This window comes from Saccopteryx leptura, chromosome 6 (assembly GCF_036850995.1).
Source record: "Saccopteryx leptura isolate mSacLep1 chromosome 6, mSacLep1_pri_phased_curated, whole genome shotgun sequence".
NCBI lineage: Eukaryota > Metazoa > Chordata > Mammalia > Chiroptera > Emballonuridae > Saccopteryx > Saccopteryx leptura.
The window spans coordinates 48,733,686-48,751,193 of NC_089508.1; the positions used below are offsets into that span (position 1 = coordinate 48,733,686).

At 38.6% G+C, this 17,508-nt stretch overlaps 3 protein-coding genes across 5 annotated transcripts in view; 1 reads left to right on the forward strand and 2 right to left on the reverse strand.

The window, feature by feature from the left end:
• Window positions 1–13,042, forward strand: part of SAV1 (salvador family WW domain containing protein 1) — a 30,040-nt gene extending 16,998 nt beyond the window's left edge. Inside the window, exons 4-5 of one of the 2 annotated variants that reach the window (XM_066344346.1) lie at window positions 294–437; window positions 7,595–8,207. In XM_066344346.1, the coding sequence (XP_066200443.1) occupies window positions 294–437; window positions 7,595–7,619 (169 nt within the window). In that variant the 3' untranslated portion in view covers window positions 7,620–8,207. Of the gene's footprint in view, window positions 1–293; window positions 438–7,594; window positions 8,208–12,810 lie in introns of those variants that run through there. The other variant, XM_066344345.1, reaches the window with a different exon arrangement.
• LOC136376152 (small nuclear ribonucleoprotein E-like) lies at window positions 5,720–6,165 on the reverse strand. Its single transcript, XM_066341977.1, has one exon. The coding sequence runs from the start codon at window positions 6,074–6,076 to the stop codon at window positions 5,837–5,839; it is 240 nt and encodes a 79-aa protein (XP_066198074.1). The 5' UTR covers window positions 6,077–6,165; the 3' UTR covers window positions 5,720–5,836.
• A 2,542-nt stretch (window positions 13,043–15,584) lies between the features above and the next one.
• ATL1 (atlastin GTPase 1) overlaps window positions 15,585–17,508 on the reverse strand; it is a 77,752-nt gene continuing 75,828 nt past the window's right edge. Inside the window, exon 16 of one of the 2 annotated variants that reach the window (XM_066344342.1) lies at window positions 15,585–16,410. In XM_066344342.1, the coding sequence (XP_066200439.1) occupies window positions 16,300–16,410 (111 nt within the window). In that variant the 3' untranslated portion in view covers window positions 15,585–16,299. The remainder of the gene's footprint in view (window positions 16,411–17,508) is intronic. The other variant, XM_066344343.1, reaches the window with a different exon arrangement.

A 17,508-nucleotide genomic window follows, 5' to 3' on the forward strand; every position in this document is an offset into this window, starting at 1 on the left:
AAGCTGGTGAGCTTTGCTCAAACCAGATGAGCCCGCACTCAAGCTGGTGACCTCAGGGTCTTGAACCTGGTTCCTCCGCATCCCAGTCCGACACTCTATCCACTGCGTCACTGCCTGGTCAGGCAAAAAATTAATAAAGTTTTAAAAAGCCAGACCTTTGTATTTTCTTAGGTGGCAGAAGGAACTCAGTTTGAACACGAGTCTCATTAAAAATTCTTAGATACTCATTTTTTATAATTCCTTGTTTAGATTTAGGGCCTTTATCCTAATGAATGTAAATTCTTCCTTTTTAGTGTACCTCGGTATGATCAGCCTCCTCCTGTCACATACCAGCCACAGCAAACTGAAAGAAATCAGTCCCTTCTGGTACCTGCAAATCCATATCATACTGCAGAAATTCCTGACTGGCTTCAGGTTTATGCTCGAGCTCCTGTGAAGTAAGTGAATTTACAGCCTCAGTTTTTTTAAGTGTGATTGGAAGACTGAATGGAGTCTTTGGGCTGCTTAACCCACCTATCAGCCTGTTTTTTCTTTTAATAATATTGGGGTTCTAAATAATATTTTATTTGAATAAAGAATATTACAGTTTATAAAGTTGATTAGAAATATGTTCTGCAAACATTTTTTGAATCTTCATTTTGTATGCAGACCTGTACTACATTAGGGATACATTAAGAAGATGACATTGTCATAGGGGGAGGTTGAATTGTAAATAAGTGAAACATTATCTTGTAATAAAAGTAAGGACCCAGGTAAGTCCTGGGTACATAGGTGAAACAAAGCAGGACACAAAGGTGTTAAGGGGGTTGTATGGATAGTGGCTACAGTTTCTGGAATTAAATGATCTAAGTTCACTATTTTTTGGTTGTGTAACCCTAGGCAGGGTGTTTAACTTAGTTTTCTCTTCTGTAAATTGGGGATTGTATAGTACATACTCGTAAGGTTATTAAGAATTTAATAATATTATGCAGGTATTTATCAGAGTGCTTTACACGTGGAGAGAACTTAAAGAGCTTCTTCTTCTGCGAAACAGAAGTAGGGACTCGGATCAATAACCCAAAGTGACAAAAATTAGTAACAATGTTATATACAAAATGGTATGATTTCAGAAAAGGGGGTGTTTGAAAGTAAATAGTTACTGATTATCCAGTGCTTTCTGTGTACTTTACTGTGCTAAACTTTTAGGCCTGTTACGTCATGTAATCTTCCCAAAACCCACTTTGTAAGTGAAAAACAGAGGCTTTATCTCTGCTTAGATCACACAACTATTAAATGGTAGATTATGAACCTTTATCTCTGACTTCAAAGATGATTTACTTTTGTCAATGATATTTATTTAATAATAATTATCATTTACATAGCACCTATTAAACTCCTCGTACTTTACTAGGCATTTTAAACATAATTATTTTATGTACTTTTTTTTTTTAATTTTTTTAATTTTATTTATTCATTTTTAAAGAGGAGAGAGAGAGGGAGAGAGAGAGAGAGGAGAGAGAGACAGAGAGAAGGGGGGAGGAGCTGGAAGCATCAACTCCCATATGTGCCTTGACCAGACAAGCCCAGGGTTTCGAACCGGCGACCTCAGCATTTCCAGGTCAACGCTTTATCCACTGCGCCACCACAGGTCAGGCTATTTTATGTACTTTTAACAACTATATAAGATAACATTCGGTTACCAGTTTTTGTATTCTTACTCTCTTTTTTTTGTATTTTTCTGAAGTTGGAAATGAGGAGGCAGTCAGACAGACTCCCGCATGTGCCCGACCGGGATCCACCTGCATGCCCACCAGAGGGCGATGCTCTGCCCATCTGGGCGTTGCTCTGTTGCAACCAGAGCCATTCTAGCGCCTGAGGCAGAGGCCATAGAGCCATCCTCAGCGCCTGGGCCAACTTTGCTCCAATGGAGCCTTGGCTATGGGAGGGGAAGAGAGAGACAGAGAGGAAGGAGAGGGAGGGGTGGAGAAGCAGATGGGCGCTTCTCCTGTGTGCCCTGGCTGGGAATTGAACCCGGGACTCCTGCATGCCAAGCAGATGCTCTACCACTGAGCCAATCTTACTCTTTTATTATCAACATAAAATAGCCCAAAGCAGAGTTTTAGAGAATTTAAAATGTTTGGACAATGTATCTGGAATAAAATAATTAAATATTTTTTTGTTTTGTTTGTTTTTTGTTTAGCAAGAGAGACTGAGACAGAGAGAAAGAGAGAGGGACAGATAGGGACAGACAGACAGGAAGGGAGAAGGATGAGAAGCATCAATTCTTTGTTGTGACACCTTAGTTCATTGATTGCTTTCTCATATGTGCCTTTACTGGGGCCTCCAGCCAAGCCATTGACCCCTTGCTCAAGCCAGCAACTTTGAGGTTTCGAACCTATGTCGTCTGTGTCTCAGGCCAGTACTCCATCCACTGCACCACTGCCTGGTCAGGCAAATAATTAAATCTTTAATATTCAAATAAAAGGAATATAAACCTTTCATGTATGTTTTGGGGGTTTTTTGTATATTTTTAATATTTTTCTGAAGTGAGAAGTGGGGGGGGAGGGAGGCAAACAGACTCCCACATGCGCCCGACCCCTCTGGGGCGGTTCTCCCCTGCAATCCGAGCCATTCTAGCACCTGAGGTGGAGGCCACAGAGCCATCCTCAGCGCCCGGGCCAACTTTGCTCCAGTGGAGCTCTGGCTGCAGGAGGAGAAGAGAGAGAGAAGAAGGAGAGGGGGAGGGGTGGAGAAGCAGATGGGCGCTTCTCCTGTGTGCCCTGGCCGGGAATTGAACCTGAGACTTTCACACGCTGGGCTGACACTCTACCACTGAGCCAACCGGCCAGGGCCTCATGTATGTTATTTTAAATAGTAACTCTATAATTATTAAAGGATGATCATCGAAATAAAATTTCCAAGGGCTTCAGCCAACTCTGATCTAAATTTTTACCATCCTGCTATATATATATTTACCAGCCGTGTGTGTGTGTGTGTGTGTGTGTGTGTGTGTGTGTGTGTGTGTATGAATGTGCTTTTAATTATTTTTTCTTGCTTAGAACCATTTGTTCTTACTAGCTTCTCTTTAGGCTTTAATTTGAATAGTTTGTTGTTACTTAAAAGATATGCCTTATAATTTATTTGACCGTGATTCTACTTATTTAGGCCAGGTTAACATTCTCATAGTTATTGGTCATTTACTATGAATTATTAATTTTTGGCCAACACCAACATTTTCTCTGTTCTCAGTCTATACATTAATAGCTGTTGATCTGTGACCTGATTCAGAGAGACAAGAAGATCCTTGAGGGTTGTAGTCTAAAAGTATCAGTTCTTTTTATTTCCCCTTAAGTTAAATTTAATGTAATTTTAAAAGAATTTTTAATTATAGATATTATTCTGCAAGGTATATACAGTGCATCTCTAAAGATTGGTTTTAGTTTACCTGAACACATATATTCATAGAAGTTTAGCATGGTTCAATATCTCAGCTAACCTACAGAAGCTCCTTTATATGATAATGTCTGTATAGTATAGGAATGGAATCAGGAGTGTGATAACAGATGGACTTTTCTTCTCTCTCTCCCTCTTCTTTCAGTCTTTTAAAAAATTTATTGGGGTGACATTGGTTAACTAAATTATATGAGTTTCAGGTGTACAATGTTATAATACATTGACTATATATTGTATTGTGTGTTTACCACCCTGTCAGATCTCCTTCCATTACCATTTATCCCTCTATACGCTCTTCTTCCTCCCACTACTCCTCTTCACCTGTTAATCACCATGCTGTTGCCTGTGTTTTTTTGTGTGTGTGTTCTGTTTTTTGTATTTTTCTGACGTGAGAAGTGGGGGTAGGGGGCAGACAGACAGACTCCCGCATGCGCCCAATCAGGATCCATCCAGCATGCCCCCCGGGGGCAATGCTTGACCCATCTGGGGCATTGCCCCTCTGCAACCAGAGCCATTCTAGTGCCTGAGGCAGAGGCCATGGAGCCATCCTCAGTGCCTGTGCCAACTTTGCTCCCATGGAGCCTTGGCTGTGGGATGAGAAGAGAGAAAGATAGAGAGAAAGGAGAGGGGGAAGGGTGGAGAAGCAGATGGGCACTTCTCCTGTGTGCCCTGACCGGGAATTGAACTCGGGACTTCCACATGCTGGGCTGACACTCTACCGCTGAGCCAGCCAGCCAGGACCTTGTATGTGTGTTCTTAATCCCTTCCACTTTTTTTTTTCAGTGAGAGTTGGGGAGGCAGAGACAGACTCCCACATGCACTCTGACCAGGATCCAACTGACATTCCTACTAGGGGGCGATGCTCTGCTCACCTGGGGTATTACTCTTGTTGCTCAACAACTGAGCTCTTAGTGCCTGAGGCGGAGGCCATAGAGTCTCCTCAGCACGTAGAGCCAACTCACTCCAGTTGAGCAATGGCTGTAGGAGGGGAAAAAAGAGAGGGTGAGAGAGACAGAGGAGCAAGAGGAGGAGGGGTGGAGAAGCAGGTGGGTGCTTCTCCTGGGTACACTGACCTGAAATTGAACTTGGGATTTCCATATGCCAGGCTGACGCTCTTCCCACTGAGCCAGACAGCCAGGGCCTCTTTCACTCTTGAATACCACTTGACCCACTACTGTGTATAGCCTATGTTCATATGCTGACCCTAAGTCAAGTATTATAATATGTATATATATATATTTTTTAAGTCTGGAAGAATATGTGCCCAACTGTTAATCTTTGCTAGTTGGGGGAATTGGTAAGATTGAAGAGGGCTACTCCTTCTATATGTTATTTCTAATCTATAGTCATTGTTAAAAAAAGATAACATAAAAAGCTTTTCTTTGGGGTCAGAAGTGTACTTAAATGGAATTCCTTGCTTCTTATGAAAATAAGGGACTCCCAAAGATTATAGTCACTTTCATACCTGGTTCTATGAGCTAGCTATAAAACTTTAGGAAACTAATGACTTATTTCCTCCCTGAGGTAACTCAGAAATCTCCCAGAATGGGCCAGACTGGAAAAAGAGAATAAATGTTTCTTTGCTGAAAAACTTAAGAGGACTAGCAACCTGTTGCTTTGTAGTTGCTTCTAAATTTTATCTCTATAAAGAATATAGAAATGGTTAAAATTGTTTTATCAATAAAGAATGAGCCCTGGCCGGTTGGCTCAGCGGTAGAGCGTCGGCCTAGCGTGCGGAGGACCCGGGTTCGATTCCCGGCCAGGGCACACAGGAGAAGCGCCCATTTGCTTCTCCACCCCTCCGCCGCACTTTCCTCTCTGTCTCTCTCTTCCCCTCCCGCAGCCAAGGCTCCATTGGAGCAAAGATGGCCCGGGCGCTGGGGATGGCTCTGTGGCCTCTGCCCCAGGCGCTAGAGTGGCTCTGGTCGCAATATGGCGACGCCCAGGATGGGCAGAGCATCGCCCCCTGGTGGGCAGAGCGTCGCCCCATGGTGGGCGTGCCGGGTGGATCCCGGTCGGGCGCATGCGGGAGTCTGTCTGACTGTCTCTCCCCGTTTCCAGCTTCAGAAAAATGAGAAAAAAAAAAAAAAAAAAAATAAATAAATAAATAAATAAATAAATAAAGAATGAGCTTTATCTATGAATTAGATGATGGAGAATTGATTACTTACCAAAAATAAAGGTTTTAGCCAAAAAAGCTGGCCTTTCTTCCTCTTGTTTAACAATTGACAATCTAACTTCCTGAAAAAATTTTTTTAAAAAAATAAAAACAATCCATAATATTTATTGTCATCTGGTAGTCAAAGCAACAGGGATAAGTGTTTAAGAACTACATTCCCAACAAAGAACACCTAAAAGACAGACTGCAATTAATATTCCACAATTTTTCACTCCATTAGTCATTCTAGTTGGAGACACTTTGGAGCAGAGTGATATTATCTCCTTTTAGCACCATCCGACCTAGTTGTTTCCTTAACTTTGTTTTAGAATGAATCTCTTCTGCATCATCTAATATGAGGTTCATGTACTCATCAAAACCAATGATACAGCCCTCTATCCGCATATTCACTTGCTCATAAAGCCACATCCGAATCCGAGATCTGTTTTGCAAGTATCTGAAGATGAGGTTGATGGGCTGCACCATCGCTGTCTGCACTTTCTGGCCCTGGCCACAGTATGCTATGGTTGAAGCTGACAAAGACCACACTAAACCCCACGCGTCCTCAAAATGCTACTTCTCTAACTTCCTGAAATTTTAAATCTCTAGTAGTAAATTACCAAAATAATGTTTGCGTGTACCTCCAGAACTTGACTTAGAAACAGATTATTTCTAACTTACTATTGATTAGTTTGAGTGACATTATGTTTCTAAGTCTCCTCACAAAAGTCTGTAATGCATCATAAACCTATAATTAAGCCAAGGTATTGGATAAAATTATAAGACTTGATCTTACGGAAAAATACTGTTAGAAACATACTTGCTATCTAATATCCCTCTCACACACACCCCAGCCCCAGTTCCCCAGCAGTAGCGTAGCATGGGTTCTATTTTATTCCTGTGGTTTTGTGATCCTGTAGTGTCCTAATTGACCCAGTTCTGGGTGTAGGGGGAAAGTTTGATTACACTGTTAAAGGGGCAGGTGCAGGGAACTTAGTCTGCGTTATGGTATCTGGCAGCACTTTTGGCTCCTAAGGACAGCATCCACTGCAGTGTGACCATGTTTTTGGTAGCATTATAGCAATAGTTGTTTATATACATGGGTTATTTATAAATAGTATTTGAATAGAATACTGTCCTAGGAAAAACAGCAAAAGAGATGCTGTAAACATGGGCTATTGGAGTGGTTTTTACAGCCTATTTTCTGAATGATTTACCTGTATATTTAGAGTACTGTATAAGTAGCTAAAAGTTAAATTTAGGGGAGAGTAGATTATTTGGCTAGTTAAGAAGAAAAGTGGTAATTATATACTTTTAAAGATCAGGCATATTTGGATGTATTATAGACAGAAGGGAAGTAACTATATAGAAACAGAAACAGCAGGGGCAGGAATTTGAATGGAAATTGATGCATTATGTACTCTTATCTATGTGCTTTTTTAAAGTACTTTTTTCTTCTTCCCAAAGGATTTTCTCTAGTTATTCCTACTTTATTGCTTCTACCCGTAATTGGTTGATACTAAAGACTGTGATTGGGAAATCAAAATTATCTGAAGCTTTTTATCTTTTTCCTTTTTTAAAAAATTTGAATGCTGATGTACAGAATGATATTTATATCTTAACAGCAAATATTTTTACCAACTTCTCTTCTGTTTTTCCCTGCTGGAAATACACAGATAACACTGGGGAACAATTTTTTTTTTTTTTTCATTTTCTGTTGCATGAGGTTTTAGAACTATTTCTATGTATTTCTGAATCATTGATTCCAAATCTGAAATCCATTTTTTGGTGCATACTCTAATTTTTATGCAATTTTAATTTCTTTTTGTTATAGTTAATGGCATGCATTGGTTTTTAAATTGGAGTTAAAGGGCAATGACTCTTGGATTGAACATAACCACAAGGCAATTAATGTTTTACAAACATCACTTTTACATAATTGTAGTTGTTTTTAAATGTAAAAAATTATTATCTGATAAAAATACCTTCTTATTTTGTTTTAAGATTGAATCATGGCTTCTTCGAGTAGGCGTGAATGTAAGAATAGTCCTGACACCTTCTGTTATATATGTGGCTGTTACACACTTCAACGTCAAAGACGCAATATTTCATCATTTGTGACACGTGCATATATTGCCTATTTTCAAGTTCCCCTTGGCGATCAAGACAAGAATTGGGCTCCTTATATTGTGTGTCATAATTGTGAGGAAATGCTTTGTGACTGGACAAAAGGAAAACGCAAAGGAATGCCATTTGGTATTCCCATGGTTTGGCGTGAACCTAAGGACCACAGCAGTGACTGTTATTTCTGTCTGATTCATACAAAGGGCATCAGCAAGAAAAAACGGCATATGATCGCGTATCCTAATATTCCTTCAGCAATACGACCTATCCCAAACTCTGAGACACTCCCGGTTCCAGTTTTCAATGGTTTTATTTCTTCTAAGGACGAAGAATGAACATGGTGATCAGGTGTATTTTGATAGGATACATGAAGAGGCCTGACCTGTGGTGACGCAGTGGATAAAGCATCAACCTGGAATGCTGAGGTCGCCGGTTCGAAACCCTACACTTGCCTAGTCAAGGCACATATGGGAGTTGATGCTTCTTCCTTCTCCTCCCCCCTTCTCTCTCTCTTTCTCCCCCCTCTCTAAAATGAATAAATAAAGAAAAAAATTAAAAAAAAAAAAGATTCATGAAGAAATGGTTGTAGAATCTGAAGGGTCTTCTTCTGATGCCAAGCAGTCATTAACCCCTCAGCAGTTTAGCCAACCCGAATTGAATGACTTAGTAAGACATTTGGGCCTATCAAAGAAAGCAGCTGAGTTATTAGCCTCCAGGCTTCAAGAAAAGAATGTACTTCACCGGTCAGCTGAAGTATCCCGTTGCAGGAAGTGTGAACAAATTTTCGGGGACTTTTTTTCTGAAGACACTTTGTTTACTGTTACAAACACTTTGTTACTAGGTGTTACCACTTACAGTCCAACAGAATGGCTGCTATTTCTTGACAGCTCTAAACGGAGTCTGAAATGTGTTCTCCTACACAATGGTAATGTTTATACAGCGGTTCCAATTGGTTATTCAACTCATCTGCGAGAAGATTATAATGACATAAAAATTATTCTCGACTTTCTGAAGTATGAGGAGCATAACTGGATCATTTGTGTGGATCTTTTTTTTTTTTTTTTTTAATAGGGACAGAGAGAGGGAAAGACAGGGACAGACAGGAATGAAGAGAGATGAGAAGCATCAATCATCAGTTTTTCGTTGCGACACCTCAGTTGTTCATTGATACTTTCTCATATGTGCCTTGACCACAGGCCTTCAGCAGACCGAGTAACCTCTTGCTCAAGCCAGCGACCTTGGGTCCAAGCTGGTGAGCTTTTGCTCAAACCAGATGAGCCCGCGCTCAAGCTGGCGACCTCGGGGTCTCAAACCTGGGTCCTCTGCATCCCAGTCCGACGCTCTATCCACTGCGCCACCGCCTGGTCAGGCTGTATGGATCTTAAAATGGTAAATTTCCTGCTAGGACAACAGAGGTTTCACGAAGTATCTTTGCTTTCTGTGTTTGTGGGACAGCCAAGCTCAGGAGAAACACTGGACACAGAAGGAGTGGCTGAAACATGAAGCTCTGGAAGTAGGGATGCAAAATATTGTGAATGAACCTGTAGTTAATCGAGACAGGATCATTTTCCCCCCACTTCACATCAAACTTGGCTTAATGAAGCAGTTTCTTCAGGTTTTGAATAGAGAAAGTGAATACTTTCAACATATTATTTCTGCTTTTCCTGCCTTGTCTTTCGAGAAGATAAAAGCAGGTATATTCGATGGACCTCAAATTCGAACCCTCATACATGATGAAGAATTTGCCAGGAAGGTGAATAAGGAGGAGAAAGCAGCATGGCAGTCTTTTGTGGCAGTTACAAAGAACTTCCTTGGCAACAAAAAAGCAGAAAACTATGAACTTCTGGTTCAAAGGATGCTGTTGGCTTTCCAGGACATTGGATGTAACTTGAGTGTTAAGATTCACTTCCTGAACAGTCACCTTGATAAGTTTCCCGAAAATCTTGGAGCTGTTAGTGATGAGCATACTACTGCTGGAGCATCAAACAAGATTGTCCTCAATAAGTACACAAACTCAAGAGCTACAAACGCAAATTTTTGCCTGAATAGAATTTAAATAAGTTTTGCGCAAATTTTATGATTAAAATAAGTGTTTTAACATGTTCTATTTCGAAATTGTAGATAAATTCTGATGCAATTATATTTTTTAGTGTATTAGTGTATTTACTGCATTATATAAATTATATTTTCACAAAGATGATGCCCAAGAAGACATTCTACTTCATTATGTTAAACTAAATGTTGAAAATTTTACAATAAGATGAAAACCTAAAATCTTGAATTGCAAAAAAACTGTAGCTTACAGAGAAAATCTAATGTCAGATTTGAGATCAGCACACTTAAATTAGGTAAGAACAAGTGGTATTGTGGGTGCCACAAAAATTTTGTTCCCAAGTGAATTTTTTGTTTGTTTTTAAAGTTTACTGATTTGAGAGGGAGGAAGGGAGAAAGAAGGGGTGGGAGGAAGGGGGAGAGATAAAGAGAGAAGCATCACTTGTTCCACTTAGTTCCATTTAGTTATGCCATGGTTGCCTCTCCTTGTGTACTGACCAGGGATTGAACCCATGACCTTGGCATGCTGGGATGATACTCTATTCACTGAGCTACCAAGCCAGGACCAATTAATGAATTTTAATGTTCTTATAGTTCACTGTCTGGTATAAATTTAAGCATGTTAAAACAGTAGGCATTGTTGAAATGCCCCTTAGCCATGGAATTTTTTTTTGTTAGGAATTATAAATTTATTTCAAATAAATAAAACCTTAAGCTACATGAATGGCAGGTGTCCTAGAAAACACCTTACAACTATTTCTTCATGGAGTCATTGAGTATTTCTTGCATTATCTAATTTATGTTGGCGAGTTGTTGGAGTTTCCTACTGAATAGAAGATAAAGCTTTCTACCAAGTTTATCTATTTGTGAATTTATAGCACTCATTAAGTAATAAAATGAATAAAATTGGGGTCCAACAAAATATGTTTACCTTGTGGTTTTGCATATAGTGCTTCTGGTATTCCTAATACAAGAGAGACAGAGAGAGAGACTGACAGACAAGAAGGGAGAGAGATGAGAAGCATCAGTTCTTTATTGCAGCACTTTACTTGTTCATTGACTGCTTTCTCATATGTACTTTCCCTGGGGGGCTCCAGCTGAGCCAGAGACCCCTTGCTCAAGCCATTGACCTTGGGCTCAAGCCAGCGACCTTGGGGTTTCGAACCTGGGTCCTATGTGTCCCAGGCCAGTGCACTGTCCACTGTGCCACAGCCTGGTCAGGCTATTGTTTCCCTTTTTAAAAAGCCTCTTTTAATTTATATTAGATAGATGATCCTTTTGGAATAATATGGTAAATGAATTACCAAAGGACTGTTATAGGAAATATTATACTATATAAATAATCATTAAACATAAATTTAATAGAATTTATAATCAAAGCTTATCATGTCAGCTCTGCAGTATGATTTGAGAAGTATAACTTCATTATCATTTAGGTATATCCCTGCTCTAGTTCAATTTCTTTGTCTAGTCTTAGTGTTAACATTCAAAACCATTACTCTGAGACATCCTGGTCCATAGTTTCCTATCTGTCTAATCTTTTAATCACAAAACAGTTTTGCAAGAGGATATAATATATAGCCTCTTTGGGTTTCAATTTTTTATCTATAAAATGAGAAAAATTGGATTCAAGTGTAGTTTATACTCTACAGTGAAGACTTCACTCTTCAGGTGTCTTTCAATTCAAAGTATAAATTACTGCTTTAGTTTGCGTCATACTTCCATTTTAGTATGTGATCTACCTACCATTGAAGAGGACCACTTAGATACATATTTAAATATAATCTTACATGAGGCCCTGGCTGGTTGGCTCAATGGTAGAGAGTCTGTCCAGCATGTGGATGTCCCGGATTTGATTCCTGGTCAGGGCACACAGGAGAGGTGCCCACCTGCTTCTCCACTCTTCCCCCCCCCTCTCTCTCTATCTCCCTCCCCTTCTCCTGCAGTCATAGCTCAATCGGAGCAAGTTGTCCCTGGGGGCTGACAATGGCTCCTTGACCTCTGCCTCAGGTGCTAAGAAGAGCTCGGTTGCTCAGCAATGGAGCAATGCCTCAGATGGGCAGGGTATCGCCCCCTAGTGGGCTTGCCTGGTGGATCCTGGTCAGGGCTCATGCGGTAATCTGTCTCTGCCTCTCCTCCTCTCACTGAATAAAATTTTATATATATATATATAAAATCTTACATGAGTCCTTCCCCACATTGTGGAGTCTTCTACAGTCTATTTTCTCATTTTGAAAAGTTTATTATTTACTTTCTGCTTGAGTTTTTCTGTTGTTTGGTTTTTTGTTTTTAAATACTGTATACTCAACCTCAGGAAAACTCAACCCTCGAGTAATGGGTCTTCATTTCTGTGTAGTTTCTTGTTTCCTGAAGTGAATGGCATTCCTCAAAAAGCTCTGTCAACACTAATGACACAAATGACCATGCTTGTCTTTATGTATTGTTTGCAGGCAACAGTGAGCCCTAAAGCATTTTTAAGTTCCTTACAGTTAACTTTAAGTGAAGTTATGAATAGCATAGAATGTTTTTTTCAGAAATTCTAGAACCATGGTGGTTTGCAATCTGTGTTTATTTTTGTCTCATGTTAGTATTGGAATAACTGATACTTAAGATGAAAAGAAATGGGTATTCTTTTAACTTAAATTGAAATGAAGTAATAACAGTTTTTCTTCTCCTTTGAAAATAGTATACTTAGGCCTGACCTGTGGTGGCGCAGTGGATAAAACATCAACTTGGAACACTGAGGTCACCGGTTCAAAACCCTGGGCTTGTCCGGTCAAGGCACATATGGGAGTTGATGCTTCCTGTTCTTCCCCCCTTCTCTCTCTCTCTCTCTCTAGCTCTCTCTCTCTTCTCTAAAATGAATAAATAAAAATAATTTTAAAAAATAGTTTACTTAAATAACACTTAATAACTCAGTTGTTTTCAATTATAGCTTATGGTTTAGTTTTCATAAAGTTGCTGTTTATAAAAACAGTTGATTCCTGTAAGTACATATTTTATGTATGTATTCTGAATATATGTATGATTATGTTTTAAAACAGATATGACCACATTCTGAAGTGGGAACTCTTCCAGCTAGCTGACCTGGATACATACCAGGGAATGCTAAAGTTGCTTTTCATGAAAGAACTGGAACAGATTGTCAAAATGTATGAAGCCTACAGACAGGCTCTTCTCACGGAGTTGGAAAACCGCAAGCAGAGGCAGCAATGGTATGCCCAGCAACATGGCAAGAATTTTTAATTTTTTAAAAATAAAATTTAAGTTTTATAAGGGCTTTTAAAATATTTTCAAATATAAAAAACTGCAAACAAGTACTTCAGTTAATAAAGGCAGCTTTTTAGAAATTATAAAATTCTAATTTTACATGTATTTTATTATTAAAAATACTCTTTTATTAAGCAAAAAGTTTATCATTTTAAGAGCCAACATGGAAAATTTCTAAATGCTGCATATTAGGAAACAGCTTTTTGCATATTCTCAGTGGAGACAAATACAGCAAGAAATGGCATTATAACAATATATTAAATAGGAAATGATCACTTGGTAAACTCTTATAGTAGCAGTACCTTTCCTTAAGAAAAGAGGGAGAGATAACCTATGCAGTATTTAAAAAAAGATGTTTACTGCTTTAGTGTGGAACGTTATCTGGAATCAAATGCTTTCAATGTTACTGTTGTGTATAGTTCAAAACATAAAATGGGATTTGGGACCTTTATTGTGATACATTTTTATATATAATTATGCGATTCCTCTCCTCCTCAAAATGTAAAGAAACCCCTTTAAATGTGATGAGAAGGTATTGTCTTGGTAAGAAAGGGTGAAGGGCCTGTAATATTTCAGGAATACATGTAGGCAGGAGGCCTGAGCCTCTGGGAAAGGTGTGTCCAGCACTCAGGGCTGCTGACATCACTCCCGGACTTTTGGCCAGGACTCTTATGGCCATTAGGAGCATGGCCTGACAAGACAATGGAGAAGTTAGTCCCTACAGCATAGCATACTGCCATCCTAACAAGCTGGGCTGAGCTGCCAAAAATGACAATCAGGGATTCATTAAGAAATCTTGGTCAATAAATTGATTTTACTTACCTTTTAAGAGTTTGTCAGAGGACTTTAAGACCTGTATTTACTTCCCAATTTTTTTCCTTTTGATTTAATAGTTACTAAGACATTGTTCATAAATCACATAGTACATTTATTTGCAGACAAATTTACGGCACTTCTAGCATATAAGTCTCTAGAATTTCATGAATTTCAGCATCAGTTGAAGTAGCTCTTCAGTTATATTGACATGTGTTGTAAATATGTGAATATATTTTTAGCTTAGGTAATCTTCCAAAATACAAAGCACTCCCAGTTAGTAGTGAATTTGAATTGTTGATAAAATGTTGGAAATATTAAATGTTTGATTTTATACAATGAGTTTATTAAATATATTTTTGTGGAAACTAAATGTGCTTGAGTCCATGTTTTATAGACAGTGCTATAAATATTTTATTTTTCCATTCGTAAGACCCATAGGCAAAGGAAGCAGTATATTGAAAGGGGTGCTGAAAAAATGAAAATAAGCTAGTGGAATTTTATCAGTGGGAAAAGTTACTTTGCAGGGCATGTGATCAAATTTTTCTAAGATTTAAGCTTACATATCTTAGGAACTGTCACACTTCTATTTTCATTATTCTTTCCTATTACTCCTTACTTTGTATTATTGTTTAATTATGGCCTAACCATTTCTAAGACACAAATGACTTCCTTTTTTTTTTAAGTGGGGGCAGGGGACAGACAGGAAGAAAAAGAGATGAGAAACATCAGCTCATAGTTTTGGCACCTTACTTGTTCATTGATTGCTTTTTCATACCTGCCTTGACTGGGGGGCTCCAGCTGAGCCAGTGACCCCTTGCTTAAGCCAGCAACCTTAGGCTCAAGCCAGCAACCTTGGGCTCAAGCCAGTGACCTTGGGCTCAAGCCAGTGACCTTGGGCTCAAGCCAGTGACCTTGGGCTTCAAGCCAGTGACCATGGGGTCATGCCTGTGATCCCACACTCAAGCTGGTGAGCCTGCACTCAAGCTGGTAACTTTGGGATTTCAAACCTGGTCAGGCAAAAATGCCTGCTTTAGATCTCCCAGATAAGAAGTATTACTTTTCTTTTTTACCACTACACTTTTTTTTTCCTCTAAAAAATATGCTCAATGAAATTCCGCTAGAGATTTTAGTAGTTAGAGATACAGTGTCGAGGCCCTGGCCAGTTGGCTCAGTGGTAGAGCGTCGGCCTGGCGTGCAGGAGTCCCGGGTTCAATTCCTGGCCAGGGCACACAGGGGAAGCGCCCATCTGCTTCTCCACCCCTCCCCCTCTCCTTCCTCTCTGTCTCTCTCTTCCCCTCCAGCAGCCAAGGCTCCACTGGAGCAAAGTTTGCCTGGGCCCTGAGGATGGCTCTGTGGCCTCTGCCTCAGGTGCTAGAATGGCTCTGATTGCGGCAGAGCGACGCTCCAAGATGGGCAGAGCATCACCCCCTGGTGGGCATGCCGGGTGGATCCCGGTCCGGCGCATGCAGGAGTCTGTCTGACTGCCTCCCCGTTTCCAGCTTCGGAAAAATACAAAAAAAAAAAAAAAAAGAAATAGTGTCGAATTACTGGTTTAAGAGAACAGGAAGGTACCTAAAGGATTAGCATACATTTCTTAAAATGGAAACCTAAATCTCTAATGGGGTCAACATTAAAGAAAATACATTGTGAGTTTTTAAAAAAGAGATAAACCATTGTCATCATCAACACCTCCCAAACATTTCCAAATTCAGTAAGCGGTTTGTTTTTAATCCTATGAACCAGAGTAAACTTTAATAGTAGTTTACATATTAAAAGAATATGCCTATGATGAATACATTTCTTTGTGTACCAAATGAAAAAATATACAATGCAGAAACTCAAAATACATACAAAGTGATTTTTTGTTCATTTTTGATCAACAGGTTTATATTCTCTATATTAAATAATAATGTAAATGAAGCAATACATAGTTTTTGATAAAGCAACTGAAAAGCTCTCCTAAATGTTTTTAAAAATAAGAGGTTATGGTATATGTAAGATGATACAGGTTGACTCCAACTTGTTGAGTTCTGATGTTGTGCTTTAACAAATGACTGTGAAATAATTTTTAAATTCCTTTGTAGAAATTAAATGAGCATATCCAAACATAGAGGAATATTACTACATGGTTTAATTATAACCCAGTAGTAGAATTTAGTAAATTCAAGCAGAACACATGTACTGTCATCATAAATAGACAAATAAGTTTAAATGATAACAACATATTTAAAGACAAAATCAGGAACTGTACATGTTAACAAAGTAAAATCATGCATACATATATCTGCTATTAAACACTGAAATAAAAGAAATAAACCATTTTGCATTCTTCAGATGTGTCTGATACTTGACCCTGTTCTGATGGAAGCACTATGAATGTTTACATGGAGACATGAAATAATATTTAACTGACAATTGGTCGTGCACCTGTATTTTTATAATTTGGATTAAATTTTCTTCTTTTCTGATTGTTCAGTAGATTCTGACTTTGGTGCAGGAAAAGCTTGATGATACAGATGTCTGTGGGTTGCTGCTGCACTGTAAAGCTTGTATAAAGCCTGAAAATACAAGAATACAGATTATTAAACATACAAATGTAAAATTTTTCCTTTTTAGTAAATTAGTTTATAGTACTATATAAAATTTTAGCATGCTAAATTTGGAATCTATGTCATTAATATTTATACATAGGATATAAATTAATAACTAATAACTTAGAACTCCAAAGTATTTTTAACTCTCCAGTAAATGTGTTACTACTTTTGTGGATTGATCTTCATGGTAAATGTTTTATTCTCAGACCTGGCACACCTCTTGGGGCACAGCTTCCTAACCACTCACTATGCCTCAGGGGTGTGTTGAGAACTTGTCAATTTTAGAGGCATTGTAGGCGCTCAGGACTTCTGACCACCAATAGCTACTTTATTGTACATAGCTAGACCACTTGTTATCTGGGCTTCCTTATAGGTTTTTCACAAGAGGGTCAGTTTTAGTCTCTTATTTCCTGATAGAGTCATGCAAATAAGCACACATGTTGCCCTTCCATCTGCCACAGTGGAATCCTTCACTTAAATGTTTTCTTACCTTATTTCTGTTAATTCATATTTCACAAAACCTTATTCAGAAACATTACCTCAGGAAGCCTTTCCTCATTAAAACTACCTCTGTGATTGTTCTTTGTATTTGAATCAGAAATTTTTACATACTGCTTTATAGAAGTGGTCATAAATATTTTATATCCTTTGTTTTCCACCTCAGCTAGTGTCTAAGATTTATTCCCCCATCTTCTAACTTTCACATAATGAACACTCAGTTAAGACCAATTTATCTTATGTAATTTGGGAGTCTGTAGAAAGTCTGAATATTTTTTAAAGCTGGATAAAACTTGATATTCTTTAAATAGTAATTGATTCCCAGGAAATACCATTACTTTTTATTTTTTTGAGTTTATATGACTCTCTTAAGTCTGAATGGCACCATCATCAGTTCTATGAATGCATATTGGTGCAACATGTTACTGTCCTAATTCTATCATATAATGATTCTAACACATTCAATTTAATCCCTGTTCTCTTAAGAGCTTAGGTTTCTTTTTTCCTTAAGATTTGGTTTACAGAGTTGAAATTTTTTTTTTTACTTTATTGAATTTGTTTTAC

What these genes read in the sequence shown, in the direction of transcription:
- LOC136376152 (XM_066341977.1), bottom strand. Translation starts at nt 6,076, where the DNA reads ATGGTGCAGCCCATCAACCTCATCTTCAGATACTTGCAAAACAGATCT.